Source organism: Cladophialophora bantiana (assembly GCF_000835475.1).
Source record: "Cladophialophora bantiana CBS 173.52 unplaced genomic scaffold supercont1.8, whole genome shotgun sequence".
Classification (NCBI taxonomy): Eukaryota; Fungi; Ascomycota; class Eurotiomycetes; order Chaetothyriales; family Herpotrichiellaceae; genus Cladophialophora; species Cladophialophora bantiana.
In genome coordinates this window covers 236,604-254,290 of record NW_015971582.1, presented here as the reverse complement: position 1 = coordinate 254,290, position 17,687 = coordinate 236,604, and the positions used below count along the sequence as shown (strand labels likewise).

At 53.3% G+C, this 17,687-nt stretch overlaps 7 protein-coding genes across 7 annotated transcripts; 3 read left to right on the top strand and 4 right to left on the bottom strand.

Moving 5' to 3' along the window:
- Positions 1-2,084: 2,084 nt before the first annotated feature.
- Positions 2,085-3,918, bottom strand: Z519_05742 (uncharacterized protein; the record flags this gene model as incomplete). The annotated part of the gene is made up of 2 exons (XM_016763482.1): positions 2,085-3,231; positions 3,290-3,918. 2 exons carry the CDS (start codon positions 3,916-3,918, stop codon positions 2,085-2,087), a joined length of 1,776 nt encoding a protein of 591 aa, XP_016619806.1.
- A 942-nt stretch (positions 3,919-4,860) lies between these two features.
- On the top strand, positions 4,861-6,630 carry Z519_05741 (uncharacterized protein; the record flags this gene model as incomplete). The annotated part of the gene is made up of 2 exons (XM_016763481.1): positions 4,861-6,184; positions 6,236-6,630. The coding sequence occupies 2 exons, from the start codon at positions 4,861-4,863 to the stop codon at positions 6,628-6,630; spliced, it is 1,719 nt and encodes a 572-aa protein (XP_016619805.1).
- Positions 6,631-7,377: 747 nt separating this feature from the next.
- On the top strand, positions 7,378-7,794 carry Z519_05740 (uncharacterized protein; the record flags this gene model as incomplete). The annotated part of the gene is made up of 1 exon (XM_016763480.1): positions 7,378-7,794. The coding sequence occupies one exon, from the start codon at positions 7,378-7,380 to the stop codon at positions 7,792-7,794; it is 417 nt and encodes a 138-aa protein (XP_016619804.1).
- Positions 7,795-8,400: 606 nt separating this feature from the next.
- On the bottom strand, positions 8,401-9,669 carry Z519_05739 (uncharacterized protein; the record flags this gene model as incomplete). Its single annotated transcript, XM_016763479.1, has 2 exons — positions 8,401-9,545; positions 9,603-9,669. The coding sequence occupies 2 exons, from the start codon at positions 9,667-9,669 to the stop codon at positions 8,401-8,403; spliced, it is 1,212 nt and encodes a 403-aa protein (XP_016619803.1).
- A 1,825-nt stretch (positions 9,670-11,494) lies between these two features.
- On the bottom strand, positions 11,495-12,202 carry Z519_05738 (ADP-ribosylation factor 6; the record flags this gene model as incomplete). The annotated part of the gene is made up of 3 exons (XM_016763478.1): positions 11,495-11,548; positions 11,605-12,020; positions 12,109-12,202. The coding sequence occupies 3 exons, from the start codon at positions 12,200-12,202 to the stop codon at positions 11,495-11,497; spliced, it is 564 nt and encodes a 187-aa protein (XP_016619802.1).
- Positions 12,203-12,650: 448 nt separating this feature from the next.
- Z519_05737 (uncharacterized protein) lies at positions 12,651-14,579 on the bottom strand (the record flags this gene model as incomplete). Its single annotated transcript, XM_016763477.1, has 1 exon — positions 12,651-14,579. One exon carries the CDS (start codon positions 14,577-14,579, stop codon positions 12,651-12,653), a length of 1,929 nt encoding a protein of 642 aa, XP_016619801.1.
- A 1,187-nt stretch (positions 14,580-15,766) lies between these two features.
- Z519_05736 (uncharacterized protein) lies at positions 15,767-17,287 on the top strand (the record flags this gene model as incomplete). Its single annotated transcript, XM_016763476.1, has 2 exons — positions 15,767-16,270; positions 16,331-17,287. The coding sequence occupies 2 exons, from the start codon at positions 15,767-15,769 to the stop codon at positions 17,285-17,287; spliced, it is 1,461 nt and encodes a 486-aa protein (XP_016619800.1).
- Positions 17,288-17,687: the final 400 nt, after the last annotated feature.

Sequence of the window (17,687 nt, the reverse complement as noted above, 5' to 3'; positions counted from 1 at the left end):
GGACTTTGATGCGCTCGAGCCACCGCCAGGCCATAAGAACAGTTCAATAGGACCAGGAGGGCACACCTTGCAATTTGGCGCGTGGCAAATGCGCTCTTCCAACCAAGGCCCAGGGGCAACGTCCGGTTGGAGATATACTCCTAGTTAAACACCCAGGGCTGACGGGGGTGTGAATGACATGGCCCATTTGGACGATCGTCAAAGAGAGCCAGAAAGAGGTAAGTGTTTCCTTTGAGGGAAAAGAGGCTTGGACCTACCTGCAGCCACAATACGACACTCTCGAAAAGACTTTGCCTAACATCTGTGGCAAGAAAAATGGTCTTTTGGACATGGGCCTAGCGAGCAGGCCGTCGTGACCGAAATGGATTACCGTATCACTTCTAGATGCCTTGGCTGCTTCCGGAGAACCTGAGCGGCTCGACGGGAGATAGTATAGCTCGATGCTGTCGAGAGGGCCCTGTAGTTTCGCTCTGGGACTTGAAGGCGTCGCCAAAGCTGCCACAATTCACAAGTCTGGACCGAGCACAATCGCCTGGTGAGAGAAAACGATGATCATAATACGGGGATGGACAGGGCTCGGTGGGGGCCGGCTGACCGGATCTGAAAAAGGCTCCAGGGACAGAGAAAGGGCTTGATGCGGATCGACGAGGTTTGAGACGGAGAGCGCCAATATGAGGCCTTTTGCCTCCTCTCTTCTGATGTCGTTGGAAGATGATGGACGAAGAATTAGAGGGCGTGTTGAAGAAAGCAGATCTGACTAAGGTTGATGGCCGATGGGTATTATTTCGGTTTCGGTGGAAGCAGGAAAGGCTGATGCGCCAAGGGCCAAGGCATTGCGGAAGCGAGGGGAGGATTCGCCATGAGCCATATCCGACGCGTAGCGATGCTCACCCTCATTACGTCGTTATTTCCCGCCTCGTTGTGCGCGAGAAGGCCCAAGAGACATCTGTGAGATTCGAGAGCCAGCGTGATGGATGGAAAAAGAACGCAGCGACACGCTCGCGATGAGGCTGCAACCGTCCGGGGGATTCTGAATGAAGATCCCCCGTCTTGATCGATGGCTGAGGACAATATCGGGAAATAACGCAACAGAACATGACTGGTGGATGAACAGGATGTAAGTAACTGGACAAGGGATAGGGCTGGCGCCGGAGGGAATAGAGAGGAATTCCCGGTGCCTGTGCTCAGACCGTAGTGTTGCCCAACCAGATGCCTCAGGTCGGGCTTTCGCTCCTCGTCTACCTCTCTCTCTCTCACATGGCTCGGCTATCGGAACCCAGCAAAGCAGCGGCAATTGCCAGTCACAGACATAGCAAAGCCCCAGAGAGGGAGCCACGAAGGCTAGTGAGGCCTAATGAGCCTACTTGTACTGGGTCCCAGGTAATCAGCCACACTTCCGGGCTGTTGACAGATCCGAGTCCGGGATCACGGTGGCCCGGATTCCTTGTTCTCCTTCTGAGGGATTCTAGCGAGAGCTCTGCAGCATTTCATTACTAACCATCGCACACTTCTCGAAGCCTGGCCAGCACTGGGCTACCGAATAGTACACAATCTGTGGCAGGGCCGAGGCCCAATCCGCCCCTTTTTATATCACGAACATCCTCCCTCATATTTCCATGCCCTCACAACTCGGAAACCACCACCTCACAAAGGAAAGAACATGTGTGAATCCCTCTGGTCTCGCCATTAGCCGCTTCTCCTTGACCTCCTCCATCGCTAGGCACCGGGATCTCAGAGGTCTTTCCCACGTCGCCGTCTCTCATTCGGCCTTCCCATACCGACCAAGTAGTAGTGAATCTTCGTGCAAATGCCCAAAACAAACAACGCGTCCCACCGAAATATGACCATTTTGCCTCGGTAAGTGACCCTGAACTTTTTTGGTGATATTGAAAACGCCCGACTTTACTCTAGCCGAAAGCAATCCGTTCAAACATGGCGCATCCCCGAGAATCATACCTTGAACTCCCTGCATGTGCGTCATGAAATATTTGTCGTCAATGTTGAAACAAGGCAAGTCTCGATTCCGAATCACAGAACCTAGACTAGGCGAAGCCGAGGTGCCGCGATCGAGACCGCAGGGTCCATCATATCGAAGTAATTCGCGTGTCCGATCTGGCCAGAGGACGATGCTTGATAACCATCTGCAGTTCTCGCAACATGTTGGTGGTGTTTTCGGCATGCTCTTGGAAGGTTGCCCGCTTCCTCCGGTCCTCTTGGAGTCGGTTGAGCTTCTCTTCGCGGCTCATTGGTGCCCAAGACATTCTCTTGCGCGGCAAGGCCACCGCTTCAAACACTTCTTCATCCAGTCCTGCTCCGTCAGAAGGACTCCGTTCGCCGCCACTCAGCAGCCTTAGCGCTTCTGCAGGCCCGCCATCCACAACTGTCAGTCCGCCCAGACTGCTCGGAGATGGCGATGCTGGTGATCGCAAACCACTGGATGCTCGGGAGAAACGATTATCAGATTCGGTTCCCACGTTGAGGAACATGGTGTTTCGCCCCTTTTCCCATTCGACAAGGGCGTTTCGAATCTCTGCCCCAAGCTGTTCATAATGGCCAGTGATAGTTGTGCTCAGGGTAGAGTCATCCTTCGACTTTAACGAGTTAATTTCTTCCCTCAGGAGATGGATTTTGGCGTTCAGTGATCGGATAGTATTGGCCACCGCTTCGAATCGGCGTAATTGAGCTTTGGTGTGTCTCTTTTGCGGCGTAGTGGCGTCGATGCTCCGTTCAGCCGCGGGTTCGGCCTCTTCCGATACAGCGTCCTGGCAATCTTCACCATATTCTTCGCGCACTACTGCGCTGTGGAGCTCTTGGCTTGCTTGGGAAAGTGCACCATCTAACCCTTCCAGCACATGGCATATCAATCGCCACTGGCGGACGTTGTACCAGGTGGAGCCAGAGTGAAGGGCCAGCAGATCACAAAGGAAAACCTTCCTTGCAATGAGTTGGAGTCGGAAAAGGAAGCGAAGTTCCTTCAGGGAGTCCCGGGAGTCTAGGGGAGAATCATTTGCAAACGCAACGGCATCGGTGTAATCCTGCATCGAGACTTCGTATATGTCATGGTACCTTTGTAGGTCGAGGTCTCTCACAAATGGTTGGACGGCATTGTGAGCTTCGACGCATCGGACGATGCTGGCCGTCAAGGTCACTCCAAGAGTGGTCCGTAGGTCACGGCAGCGACTCGGAGAGTTTTTATCTTCCAGTCGACTGACTGGAGGTAATGGATGGCTACTGTACATGTGTCAGCAATGATAGGGAAACAAAATATCCACACAAGCCATGCACTTACATTTCATACCCACGAGACACAACCTCAACTTCTTGAATGAATCGAAGCGCTTCCGCCGCAATACTATCATAATTATGTGAATTCGACACAACTTTTCCCAGTGTTGACCCGGCAGACTGCCGCACAAATTCGAGATATTGACGCCGAACAAAGTACAAAAGAACCAGACAACCCCCAATAAACAATAATGAGTATATGCATATTTCTGACCAAGTTGAACAATGTGACCGAGATGTTCTATATCCCCGCTGGAGCAGGTGAAGAGACCACGCGACCGAGAAGGAAATTCCGGCTGTTATACAAGCACCTTTGAGGGAGAGAGTATGTGGAGCGAATGGTTGATCATGTTGGAGAAGTTGTCGTCTCGGCTTCGGTTCGTCTGCGAGAAGCTGGGAGGCAACAATCACGTAGCGGAAGCGCTCGAGAAACTGTTCGTTTGCGACATCTGTCACCGAAGCAGCGGTTTGGCGAAACGTTCGTAATCGTTCGCGCAGTCTGGGCAGACCTCGGGGGGCATAGGTTTGACGAGCGCAAGGAGGAGGTGAAGAAGGTTCGGCGGCTTCGAAGGGGATGGCGTCTCCCTCCAGATATTCTGCGATGGGTGATTCATTATAGATTAGAGCTTCCATGACATTGTTGGAGGATGTGGGCCGCTGTGGAGGAGTAAGGAAAAAGAGAGGTGAACCGGTTGGAATGCTATGAGAGCATGAGGCAAAAGACTACAGAAGCGCGTCACGATGGAGAATGATGATGACGGCGATGGAAAGTCTCAGACGCAGGAAACACGCAGACGACCAGGGGGAGGTCAGCAGCACAAGCCACGGTTGATGGATGGGCCCAAGCTTCTGCTGACGGCAATAGTTTCCCTGGGGCCTAGTCCCCTTGGCCACTAGAATTATGCCCAGTACAAGGTAGCCCAACTTAGGCTGCCAACCAGTGGCAGTTCGCTCCCCAGCAGGCAATTGGGTGTCCAAGGGCGCCAACAAGTACTGTACAGGGCTCTCGGGCTCAGCCCCCCAAGGCAGCCAACTCGGGTGCCAGGGTGTAGATCCTGGGCATGCAAGGCCTGTCCCCCGTCGATCTGACCAACGTGGCTTGAAGCGAGATTGGTGCAATTCCAACGTCAACATTCGATAAATCACGGGCTCCTTTCTCGAATGTCACCTGAGTTGTCGCTTCGAACTGGTGGGCGAGTTGACAGATGCTTCAGCTGAGATTGATGGCAGGGTGTTCAAGTAGACAACCACAGTAGGTCGCAGACGGTAGCGTGGACTGACTCGGTCCAGATGAATGAATGAGCTGGGACTGAGGAACAAGATTTTGTGCCTCACTGCCATGGAAACATCAATCACATCGTGCTTCAGATTCACTGTTCATCAACGATACAATGACTTGCCCGTCATTGAAAAGTGTTGTCTTGCTCAGAATGGATCAATCCCATCGACACCTTTATTGACACTTGACAGTAACCAATGTCTTAACCTTCAACCTCTCTTCTTTATACCTCCTTGATGCTTGTTTTCGTGCCCTTTGGCCTTATCTCATTGATTCGATATTCCGGCAGATTAAGCATGGCGTCCCCGGAATCGCCTGACGAGCTCCATGCAGAGTCTGAGACAGACACACATCGACCGCAGCCTCCTTTTACCCCCATCACAGACCTGAGCATCGTCCCCGGCACAGAATTGCGCAAACTCACCGACAACATCATTGTCGTCGCCGAATCGGGTGGCAAGCTCTATGCTCCCATCTTTCGTCAATTGCAGATCCGACCGGACAAGCATCAGGATTTCCACAACGGCGTCATCCGCGTTATACGCAACAAGCACTACAAGCAGATCCAGCGAGCCTCTGACCGTAGTCTGAAGAACGTCACCGATCTCTTAGTCCGAGCGTTCGGATATATCATTTGGAAAACCAGCTCGGAATGGGTTCTGGACGAGACGGACCTTGATGAGGAGGAAGCCAAATTGGTCTATGTGAGAGGCAAGAATCAAACTCCAGATACCAGGTATGCCCCACGGGACAGCGCTCAGTTGGACGCTGAATATGGCATGAAAATGACGGAATCGTCACTAATGAGCATTGCCAAAAGGTATCATCGAATCCTCGAGCCTCTCTGGCGCCAAATGCGCAATGTGATGTTCATCCGCCGCCCACAGGGCCCGGCGCATCGAGCCAGAGCCCCCAGTAGCGCAGCAACTGACGGTGAAGACTCGTACATGGCCGACGCAGACACCCGTTCATCGTCACCAGCGGCCGCGTTTCATGCACGCGCTCGTGCTCGAGCAAGTAGGAAGCTAGAGAAATTGGCATCTCAAATTACACAGAGAGTTCCTGCCCATTCCAACCAGAGAATGAGCCCCGAATGTACTGAGGATGCCATCATCGAACTTATTGCTCGTCTCGCCAAGATTCGGGCCGACAGCGACCCACAAGCATTCGAGGAACTGTGGCGAGTGCATATCATGCGAGTCGAGGAGCTGGATCGTGGACAAGGAACGAACCAAGCCACGCCGGAGAAGGAGGGGGTCACCGTCAGCGTTGTCACACAAACTGAAGAACTTCGTGGTTTCGCCGGTGACCATGATAACGATCGTGAACAGGGTGCATCGCAATCGAATGTACCTTTCATGACAGACGGCGCACCACTCTTACCACGAACCCTAGTCTCCCGGTCACTCATCCCTCCGTCTCTCCCATCACTCATGTCCGTGTATATCAGCGTCTCTTGTCTACCCACACGAAGCCATTTCAATTCCATATCCCACACGACGGCCGCACCCCTCGCGCAAGCGTACCACTGGCCCTCAGCACCCGTGGAGGAGCACACCCTCGCGCCCTTCTTCACTGGCATATGCTACCGCGTCGACATTTCCCCGTCGGCCGTCCTGGGTTAGGTGCTCAGTTATGGATGGAACGATGTTTGTCGATTCGTGTGGACAGGTCGGTCTGAGAATGCCACCGTCCGGAGACCCGCCAGTGTTGGTGCTTGTTCTCTTCTAGCAGATGAGGAAACCGGTGGCGGCGATGACCAGGTCAATTCCGTGGACCATTGCCAAAACGGCGGTGTTCAAGATCGGGATAGCGTGGACCCGGAGAGCATGATGATAGCGAGCGGTCTCCCAGAAGTCGCGGTATCTTCCCTCAATTCAACACCCCTAGACTCGTTTTGTCCGCCGAGTCTGGCATCACGAAACGATCCAGACGACTTTACGGAAGCGGATTGGCAAACCATCGCCCTCGGCTGGCGCGACTTCCAGAACGACCTGTGCCATGCGGCTCGAATGGGTGTGCGGGTCTGGAGGATGAAAGTATGCGTCATTACCGCCGGGTCTTGAGGAGAAAAGGGTTTGCAGGGTCATCGCGAGTTCTGGAGGATCAAGGTATGTGCCATCTCTGCGGGAACTTGAAGGCCATCGAGGCTTTATCAGTGTGCGAGTGAAAAAGTCAAGAGGACAGATGGAATGAATTAGGGGCCATTGATCATCGTACCTTCCTCACACTCAGACGGCGTGATCCGTCAGGTTCAAACCTTTCCTCTCCAGCGTCCTGGACTTCTCCAGATTTAAAATGTCGGTTTAATCTCGCCCCATGTTCCTCTCTGGCCAAGTCATTCGTGAGCCCGAAGGCGCCGACAAGAACCATTCACCAAAGCGCCTCCAGGTTGACGTATCTTCCCATTTACTCTTCGTCTTGGATCTTTCGACATCCTCCCCTGAAACAAAGCGCCCCTGCATCTTGTTCGGGCGATGTTGAAGTAGCGAGAGAACACTTCGCGCCCCGAGAGCTCAGAAATTAGGCATCAAGGAGCCTCCCAACCAAATTATCGTTTGTCTCTCTTACGAACACAAGCAGCCTCTCTCACTTCTCGATCCCAATCTCCATGATGCCTTCCTTGGGCCCGCCACCCGCATATCCCCCTGACGAGGCAAGCATCCATGGTATCGAGTTACCCCGGTATAGCAGCAAGGAGGCGGAAGATATCCCACCAGCAAGACCAGAACCAGTAATGAGTCTCTCCTTTCATGCCGTTCAACAGCGGTCTTTGCGGGAGAGATGTTCTGACAGGAATCAAAAAATAACAGATGGCCGCCGTGGTCATTGAGCCTCTGCCACCACCGCCATCGCCATCACCACCGGCACCGTCGGCGGCGCCGACGGTGGCAGTAGTAGCAGCAGCAGAAAATGCACCTCCCCGAAAGACTTTCTACCGCCGATACCTGTTCGTGTTCTTCCTCGCCATAGGCGGACCCATCGCAGCCGGCGCCTTCGCCATGTCGCTCCCCAAGGACAAGGACTCGAGCAGACGCGACTACATTATCCTGGGCGCTCTAAGCGGACCTGTTTTCTGGTGGGGGAAGACGGTAGCGCAGAGGGTGACCGGTGAGTGGGGAGGTGATCGGGAATGGCGTGATTTCTGGTCGGAGGTTTTTATACTGGGCTACGCTTACATAGTCGGGTTGATGTACGCCATTCTGCTGACCAAGACGTACAGGCCTTGATGGCCATGAACGACCCGTGATAGGTACTATCCTAACGGATGGAAAGCGAGGCTTGCTCAGGGAAGGAAGAGTGGCTGGCACAAGAGCCTCCACAACAATATGATCAGGTGGCTTGGTGTCCTTCTCAGCCGGCGGGTTGAGAGACTATTTGTTATGCTTAGGATAGGACCGTTCTCCATTTCATTGGATGGTCCATATTGTCCTGCCCGGTAACTACCACTAGTAATAGTAATAATAATGCCCCCTGTCCCTCAATTGCACGATTAGCTCTATCTGAAACAGTGGTTGATCACTACATTGTCGTCCAGTACTCTTATCTTGTCTCGTCTTCTCTTCGTTATGTACAGCGTGATTCCCCGCGCACAGAATGTCATTGATTTGGTTGGTTTCGTCTTGGCTGGAATGGTCTGAAGGAGATGATGGCAGGCTCTGAACTGAGAAGGAGGAAACAGAGTTTTCTGGGTAGCTGGTGTCCCAAATGAGTAACAAGATAAACCCAGAGGGGGAAAAGAAAAGGGACAAAATGGGGGGGGGGGGGGGGAAGGCATCCGTGCTGAGGTTCGAGCGTGAGGCGCGGAGGTGAGAAAATCCACTTCAAACCTGGCGTCAGGGCCACCATCCCATCTTCTCATAACTTGAAATCATCTCTCTCACACCTTCCACCGTCAGGCCTTCGGGCCGCTCGTAGTTGAAACCCACGACGCGCTCAAACAAACTGCCGTCGAGACTCAAATCTGTGTCCTTGAGCAACTCCTTTTCTAAGAAAGGACTGAGAGGACCAGGTTTCGTGATGCCCTTCTTTTCGAGCATATCGGCCCATGGTTGAAGAATGTCCTCGTTGAGGTCATCGACGACGTGTTCGAGGTTCATCTTTGCGAAAGAGGATATTATGGTCCCCTGGAACCCCGTCTTAATGTCGAAAACTTTGGAAATAATGTCGGCCAACTTGCCCTGGCTTGTTTCTCCGTGGTCCACAATGTTAAATATAGGCACATTGCCGCTAGGGGCATCCTCTCCTTTTGATAGTGTTGGTCTCCGAGTGATTGTCGGAGAGGACGATGACGGTATAGTAGAATTCTGCGATCTCCACTCTGCCGCTGCCCACAAGGCTCGGGCGACGTCCTCTACATGAACGGTGTTGATCCTCAAGTCCTCAGTCCAGAGCCATTTCAGCTCCTTTTGCTGTTCCTGATAGACCCGAGCCAGACACAACCCCTTGGCGATGAACTTCGAGTCATACTCTCCATAGACGTGCGCCAGACGGAGGATGACCAAATTCAACCCCGGGATTCTCGACAGCTCTTGTTCTGCTTCGAGCTTCACCTTGGCCAGCTTCAGCCACGGTTTCAGCTTGTCTTGTTCATTCCGTGGGACACGGTTCGGAGCATATACCATGCCTGTGCTGACTTCGACAAAGGACTTGACGCCCCGTTTGGCTGCTTCATTGGCCAGTGTCACACTGAGCTGCCACGAGCGCAATTTATATATTTCTGAAGTCTGCGACCAGGCCGTTTCGCCGGCGCAGTTGAAGACAAAGTCCCATGTTCTGTCAGGTCCACCCGGATGCTCGAAAATACGAGCCATCGAGGTCTCGCGAGAGGCATCGGCCTGTATGAACTTGTCCGAGGAGCATGCTTCGCTGAATTCTGGGGCAAGATGCGCAAGCTGCGGTAAGACTTTGTCAACTAGACGAACGCTGGAGGCTAGATTCTGGGAATGAATGTATTTGGACAGGAAGCGGCCGACGTAGCCTGCCAAAAACTGTTAGCGCATATGCATTGGAACACATTGTAAGGGCATGCACATACCGAGACCCCCCACTATCAACACTGACGGCTTGGAGGTACCATTGACTGTGCCGTTATGGTCGGACATGGCCGCAACCAAATAATCCAACGGATGGCAGGGCGCAAAGATGAGGACAGGGGAACTCAAAAAGCCTGGTAGAACCGGGAAACAAGGCCCAAGACAAAGAAATCCCTTTTTATGTCCAGCTGCAGCTAAGATGGAGGATGAAACTGGCAGGTGCCGGAAGTAGGAGGGTCTGTTGACCTTGGACCAAATTGGCTATTAACAGCGGCCTTTGCCTTGACGTCGACACCGGGAATGGTGGACTCCAGAGTCCACCGATGAGACCTTAGACGAGGATGAGGGGGAGAGAAAAGTGGCTCCAAGCCTCAAACAAAAACCGCACGAGGAGGATTTGAAGCCACCGAGGGACGGGAGTTCGAGACCTTGACGGGGGTTGTGCAGGCTCGGGCCGTTCAATTGCAGGTGGGAGGTGGCAGCAGGCTGAGGGCGGGGGATGGTTCGGGTCTCGGCTGGTCGAAAAAAGCTGGAGATGGCGTGGGATGGCGTAATTAGGAGGAGCAATAGTCGGGATTTAAATAGAGTCAGATGATGCTGCTGGTAGATGAGGATGGGAGGAGGAGCAGGAGGAGCAGGAGGGCAGCCAGGGGGGAGGGCGGCCACGAGGCAAGTCGATGTTTGAGGACGATGAAACTGGAGGAATTGTCGAAAGAGGGATTTAATTGTTTTGTTTGTGAATTTTCGTCCATGCCGCCGCTGCAGACGATCCCCTAGCCTTGCATTTACGATCTGCTGCAGCTGGCGCTTCTTCCTTTTGGGATTCAGGGGGGTTCATGCAGGTCCGCCGTTGAAAGGGGGTTTGCAGACGAGAGGTGGCAATATCGACTTCGTGTTCCTTGGGATGCCGGTGGTGTGTACCTATGCAAGGCCGCGCGAGCGAGGGCCCAAGGCGTCGTGGTGCATGCTGGCATGCATCTGGTGCATATCCGCTGTACTGGCGGGAAGCAAGAAGATGGGGAGCCAGGGGGGTTGAGGTGAGTGAGAGGTGGGTGTGAAGTAGCCGGCACCAAATGGGGGAGCAGAAACAGCATCGCTCGCCCCAAGAGTGGGCGCCGCCACACGGCGGTTGCCCGAAGGAGTATCGCCTGCCCGCCTCGACAGGTAGCTGCAGCATGGTATGTAAGACCGTCCATAGATTCCGTTGTCTTCGTAACAGTGGGAAAGACGGTGGTGTGTGACGGTGAGGGTGATAGCCAAAATATTGCAGTGATAAGAGCAGGTGTTGTTCCACATCTCCACCAGCTGCACCCCAGCTCCTTGGAAACTCCTCTCGCCCGATGAACATTCATACTGGTGCCGAGTACGAGTAGTACCAACATAACATACATTAGTACAATACAATGGTGGTTGCATCAAACCGCCCCCCCAGCCGATACCTAACGACCGCTGACTCGTTTCGTGTCTCCCCAAATTCAAAGAACGTTGGATGCCTTCATCGACCATCCCACCCCCCCGGCCTCAACCACTTGCACAGTCCTGTCTGCCCACTCCCTTCCTCCCTCTATCTGCCAGTCCCTCGCTCATATGTCAAATATGGTAGAATGTTAGGCAAATGAACAACGGCAAAATAGGCGAAGCCGGTTATGCACAACTTATCTTCCCCTTCCGAAGAGCATTGATCCCTCGCTTGCCTGACAATTCCCACGCCCTATCGTGACGCTGGGAAATCTCAATGCCCTGAACTCCATTCACATAATGCTTCTCAGAACGGGATCCATCGCGAATAGGTGTCATGGCTGTTGTCGTCCGGGTTATCGCCACATTTCGCTGCCACCAGACCGACTCGAATGCTCCAATGCCGCCCAAGACTATCTGCAACGGCCGCGGGGTGTTACTTAGCGGGTGCTGGCCTCGGTTGCGCCTTGACATTCGTCGAGAGCCAACTCTGCAAGGGATGGCGTCAATACATATACCATGACTTCCAGACGGAGTTCTACTCACCAATCCCTCAAGCAATCCTTCTCCGGTAGTAGCGCAGCTAGGCACCACATACCAAGTCCGATCCTTCAATTGTCCGAGTCGCAGCTTCTCTGTCACCTCAGTAGGGGTCATGGAGCCCGGGATATCTTGTTTGTTGGCAAAGACCAGCAAGAGTGCTTCTTTCATTTCCCGGTCAAGGATGATCCTGTGTAGTTCTTGCCTGGCCTCGTCGATGCGTGCTCGATCGTTGGAGTCAATCACGAAGATCAGACCTTGCGTGCCGGAGAAGTAGTGTCGCCAGAGTGGCCGAATCTTGTCCTGTCCGCCCACGTCCCAGACGTTGAATTTGACGTTCTTGTAGGTGACGGTCTCGACGTTGAAGCCAACTGTAGGGATCGTAGTGACATCTTGGTTAAGTTTCAATTTGTAGAGGATTGCTGTTCAGCCATCAGTATGTTAAGGTACACAGCACATGCGACACTGGATGATGCATTGGACTGCGCAGCCGCGCCATTTTGGACTCACTTGTCTTGCCAGCAGCATCGAGGCCCAGCATCAACAGCCGCATTTCTCTCGACCCGAAGATCTTGCCCATCATCTTGGATATTTGACCGCCCATTTTCTATGTTTTGCTGCAGGGCGCAGCTTATCTCTCAGCAGGGGCGATGCCGTCGCAGAACAGTGAGTTGGGCGCAGTTAGAAGCAGCTGTTGTGATCAGGTTGCTTGCGGGTCTCAGCCTCGACCCAACAAGTGAATGCGCTACGGAGGACTCGAACGACGAGAGCGACGACAGAGTTTGGGAATCTAGAGTGTTTTCATAGGTACCTAGAGCCTCAAAAGACGGCTTCTGCTGTCCAAGAATTTCAGGGGACAATGCCGTTGATTGAGTGGTTGAAATTGTACAGGTACCCCGGCTACTGCAGGCGCGGTTCACAGTCTCCCAGTTAGGAAAGGGGGCTCGCGCTGAAAAGTCAAAGTGGATTAGGAGAAACTGGCATTAGACCTAAGCGAGAATAGTCGGGCACCCCAAGGCAACCCTAAGCACGAGCGCGACGCAAGCACGACGTCAAGGCACGTGTTCTAACGGCTTCATCTCCTCTGGTGCCATGAGGGTTCCGTCAACGAATGCCCACCCTTCACATCTCATCAATTTCCATTTCTCTACCACCTTCTTCGTGACCAGGTCTCCCGTAGCCACTGCGTCTTCTTTCGAGTCATGTCCAGCCTCGCCCGCGGTTTGAATACCCCGGGACAGATACTTTTGACTGAGCAGCTTCAGTCCGTATCTTATCGGTAATCCTCGTGGGTGAGGATACAAGAGAGCTGTGTCGACCACGCAGGGATGTATGATCCTCACAACGTTCAAGTCGTTTTCAATGGCATGACCTATCAGTGGAGTCTCTCGACTGATGTGCTCGAACAGCAATTGCCTGGCTGCGCCCGGCGAGTCCACTTTACGGAGCTGGCGGTCGTTGAGATGCGCTTCCTGGACGTTTTCACAGAGAGTGGCCTGGTACGGCAGCGCTGATGCATAGGCTTCTTTTGTCACTCCGGAGAACCTAGTATTCAGATCCAGGATTTCCCCAAAAGGTCGGACCAAGACGTCAAGTAGAAGCCTCCCGTCAGGCCACGAGACGGCCGTAACTCGAATAACCTCCATCCCATGCGTGGTATAGCCCATTTCGCAATCGAAGGAAACGGGTTGTCTGAGTCGGATGTCGGACTTTGCTGGAGTATGCTCAAATTGCAGGATTGTCGCAAGGCGCCTGGGGTCTTTGACCACGAATACGTGTGAGTCGGCATCCGAACAGCCTTCACTTCCTTGTGGCTTGTTACAACAAGGGTAGATTGCTTCCGATTGACCTTGAGTTCTATCCCTCTTCAGGGGAACCGTGCGATTTGGTCGAGCCCAGTGATAACGACACCTTCCCTGGCTTGTCAAGCGTCCCGTCTCATCTCGGCCGGGAAAGACTTGAAATCTTGTCCCACATCGATCGCAGCTTTCAAAGCCCCTGGTTGCTACCAATCCCGCTTTCGCTGAAGCGAGCTCGGAGCTGGATGGTTGGGTGGTCACATAACCGAACTTCTCGAGGCCTTCCAAAGGTGTGTGGAGATGCTTGAGAACAGCAACCTGTTCGTTCAGAGATGATAAGCCTGCCGAAAGAAGATCATCCCTCTTGTCGACTAGCTTAGCGTGCACATTGGCCGATGATGATGTTCCGGTCCATTGCGAGACTCTCTTGACCCACTCCTCCATGGTCATCTTTCTGGTTCGCAGAATATTTTGCGCCATGGTATTCTTGTAAATTTCACCTCCCAGTTTTGTGGCGGCTTCCTCTTCGTCGAGGGCGAACCTTACCAACTCTTGTTCATCTAGCACGAGCGACCTGTGCTTGGTGTCCGAATCAGCAAGCTTGCTATTTTGAGTCCGCATTTCCTCGTGCAACTTTTGCAGCACTGTCAATCTCGTCCTCAGGAGCGCCGGGGCGTTTGCAACGTTACGCGGAGTTAGTGATTCGACTTTTACCGGTTGCTTCTTGATTAGGACTGAAGACTCGTTGCGAAATTGCGTTGGTGGAGGCGACACAGGTCTCACGAGAGAAGTCGGCTTCCCTTCAGCACGCCCTTGTATCACATGGCGTGGAATCTGACTTGAAGTTGGGATTTCTTGCGTGAGCCGACTCACTGTCCGAGACGGTGAAGGCGGCTGTGTTCCGAACGATGCTGGGGTAGACACTTCTAAGCCTCTAGTGTCTAGACGCACAACATTTGAGATCACTGGCTGCTGGGGAGGAGATTCTAGCTTCCTTCTCTTCGACGGCGGAGATGATATCTCCCCCGCGCTGAACGGATCATATTCTTTCGCAGAGTTGAGGCCATGGTCTGCCTCAGGACTAGGCACTCTCCAGCTATGTGAGAAGATACAGGTTTGGAGGCTGCAGTCGTCCTGTCGAGGGCACGGAACATTGCGAAAAAGGCCGAGGGAGGAGAACATGTTGAAGGAATAGAAGGGGGATGCTGAACTGATAAAGGATAAAGTGGATGATGATGATGATGATGGTATTGATGAAGTGGTCGAATTGTGGTTGGCGCTGCGGTCAAACTCAATTTGAACCGACGACCTCCCTAAACTCACTAGCCTCACCGCTTAGAAGGATCGTTGGTGGCTCGGTGGGCACACCGCCGCCGCCGCCGCTTGGGGAAAACGATCGCGTGTTCGCAACCCACGACCCTCCCCCCTGCCCCCGGTAGCACGTACCGCGACCCTGATCCTTGTTATTCCTTTTGGCAGCCAGTGGTACGCCTTGGTTCGGCCTCGAGGATTGAGGTCATGCAGGCGCGGTCATTGAGCAGATCGAAACCTTGTTGCTATCAGGTAATCCCGAGCCTTGCAGTTGGTGCAGAGGGTGATAAGCATGCTCCAGGCCCAGTGCAACCAGTGGCAATGTCCGTTCACGCAGAAGGCAGGACTCAGGCGTGGGAGAGCCGCCTTATCGCTAGTACAAGAATGGTTGAGATAACACCCCAGGAAGAGCAGAAGAAACTAGATGAGGGTATTGAGGCCAAGCGTGATGCGTGGGGAGCCTGCTCAACAGTCATAAGACGAGGGAGTCTTCGCCGCGAGCAAGCCATGCGATCCCATCCACCTTCTCAGTCCTGTAGAACGCATCTCTGCTCTTTTGGAGGGAATCCCAACGATAGTGCTTGATTTGCCTTTCCTGTCGCGCTTGGTGTCTTCAACTTGTACGAAGTATCGAAGAAGAGAGAGGCCGAACTGGCAGCCTCGCTAAGACTGTCACGACACGACCTATTGTGTGTGCGGCGCCAGCCTTCAAGCTGCTGGAAAGGCCTGGTGTCAATTGTTGACTTCGACTGTCACTTGGGCTGGGGGGGAGCCTGCGAGAGGACTCCCGAGTCGATGGGATCAAAACTGCGTCAGTGACACAGCTGCAAACAAGGACTTATTAGCTCGGACCACATTCCCGGCGCCTACTTAGAGCATTCAAGGCTTTTCAAGGAGGTGCCCAGATTCCACAAGTACCGAGTACAGGGGTGCCCACGAGAGTCTCCCTGGTTAACTGACTTGCTTTAATAGTGTAGCCTACAGGCGACCGCCACCAGGCGCTACTGCGAACAAGGGCCTTGGCTGCTGACTGGCCGATTCTGATGCGTACAAAAGAAATGTTGATGCCTGCATTACCTTTCGACCTCCGCAGTATTGACAGTCAGATCCTCTTCTCTAACTGGGAAATGGCTCCCACCCTGAGAATGTCGGGTCAGTCCACTCCGCAGAAGGCTCAGCACCTGGTGGTCCTCGTTCACGGTCTCTGGGGCAATCCCGGCCATCTCAACTACATCGCAAACGCCCTGCGCGATCGTTACAGCGGGGAAGAGATCATAGTCCTGGCTTGCCGCAGAAACCTGGGCAGTCTAACTTATGACGGCGTGAACGTGGGCGGCGAGCGGGTCGCAAAGGAGATCGAGGACGCCGTAGACGAATTGGAACGTGATGGACACAAGATCACACGCTTTTCTGTGGTAGGATACTCATTGGGAGGGCTTGTTGCCCGCTACGCCATTGGGTTGCTCTACCACAAGGGATACTTTGAGAAGATGACCCCGGTCAACTTTACCACCTTTGTCAGCCCTCATCTGGGCGTCCGCACTCCCTTGACCGGATACCAGGTACGTACAGGGGCAAACCCTCAAAAAACCTGCACCACTGGTCTAACTCAAGCGTGCCAGAATCATCTTTGGAACGTGCTGGGCGCGAGAATGTTATCAACGTCAGGCAGACAGCTATTCATGATCGACAAGTTTCGGAACACAGGAAGGCCGCTGCTGAGCGTCCTCGCCGACCCTGACAGCGTTTTCATTCATGCCCTTGCTCGATTTCAGCATCGTACACTGTACACCAACATCGTCAATGATCGATCTGCAGTGTACTACACAACCGGGATCTCGAGGCATGATCCTTTCGTTGATCTGACAAAAGTCAAACTACATTATGTCAAGGGCTACGACCCCGTGATACTGGATCCAGACCATCCATGTGATCTAATACCTCAGCACGAGGTGCCGTCGTTTTATCAAAGATTCCGCATGCATAGCCACCACTATCTCCGTCGCGCACCAATACTGCTGGCGCTGGCGGTCCTTCTCCCCGTCATCTTGGTGGCGTTTGTGGTGAATTCCTGCATCCAGACGTTGCGCAGTCAGCGGAGAATCATGCTTCATGAGGCCGATCATCACGGGGAGGGGTTCGGGCTGTACAGAATCCCATGGATGGTCCAGGATATGCGTGTTGGTCTTGAGGATGCTTTCGAGAACGTGAACGCTGCTCAGGAACAGGAATATCTACCGGAGGGCTCGGAGGAGATAGCAGATGCAATCGTAGAGGATCCTGTCTCGTCTACAATGGCTTTTGCGAAGACCTCGTCTGAATCGTTGTTGTCTGAGAAACCAGACAACGATGAACCTGTGCCATCTGAAAGGCTGTCCAATTTCCCGACCCTAGCATTGAACACGGCCCAGTTTGCCATGATCAAGGCCCTGGATGATGTGGGATTCAAAAAGTATCCCGTGTACATCCACAAGAGCACCCACAGTCATGCCGCAATCATTGTGCGTATTCCGAAACCCGCTTTTGAAGAGGGCAAGCTGGTTGTCAAACACTGGTTGGAGAACGAGTTCCACATCTAGGTGGTTTGTTGTTGAGTGTCGACGTGGAACCCAGAGATGCAACGTGTTCTTTGGTGGGTGTCCCGGAGCATTCAGCGTCATGCCCAGCGTTGTTCTGGTCACTCGGCATTTGTCTTGGGTATCTCTTGAGGGAGAAGAGTTGAGCAGGTAGAGCGAGAAGCATTATTTTCTGGTAACCCTCGGTAGTCCCCCCTGTATGCAAGACCAATCCCTTTGCATATGATGAAACTTAGCGTACTATCAGAAGTGTCCCGCCTCACCGTCGTCATCAGGATGTGGAATCGACACCAGAAGGGATCATGCCCACCAAGTCCCACACCCAGGGTCGAAGTAGTCTCGACATGCGGATACACTGCTTTTATCTGAGAGTCTTCTGCATGGGCACCTGGGCTAGCATGGA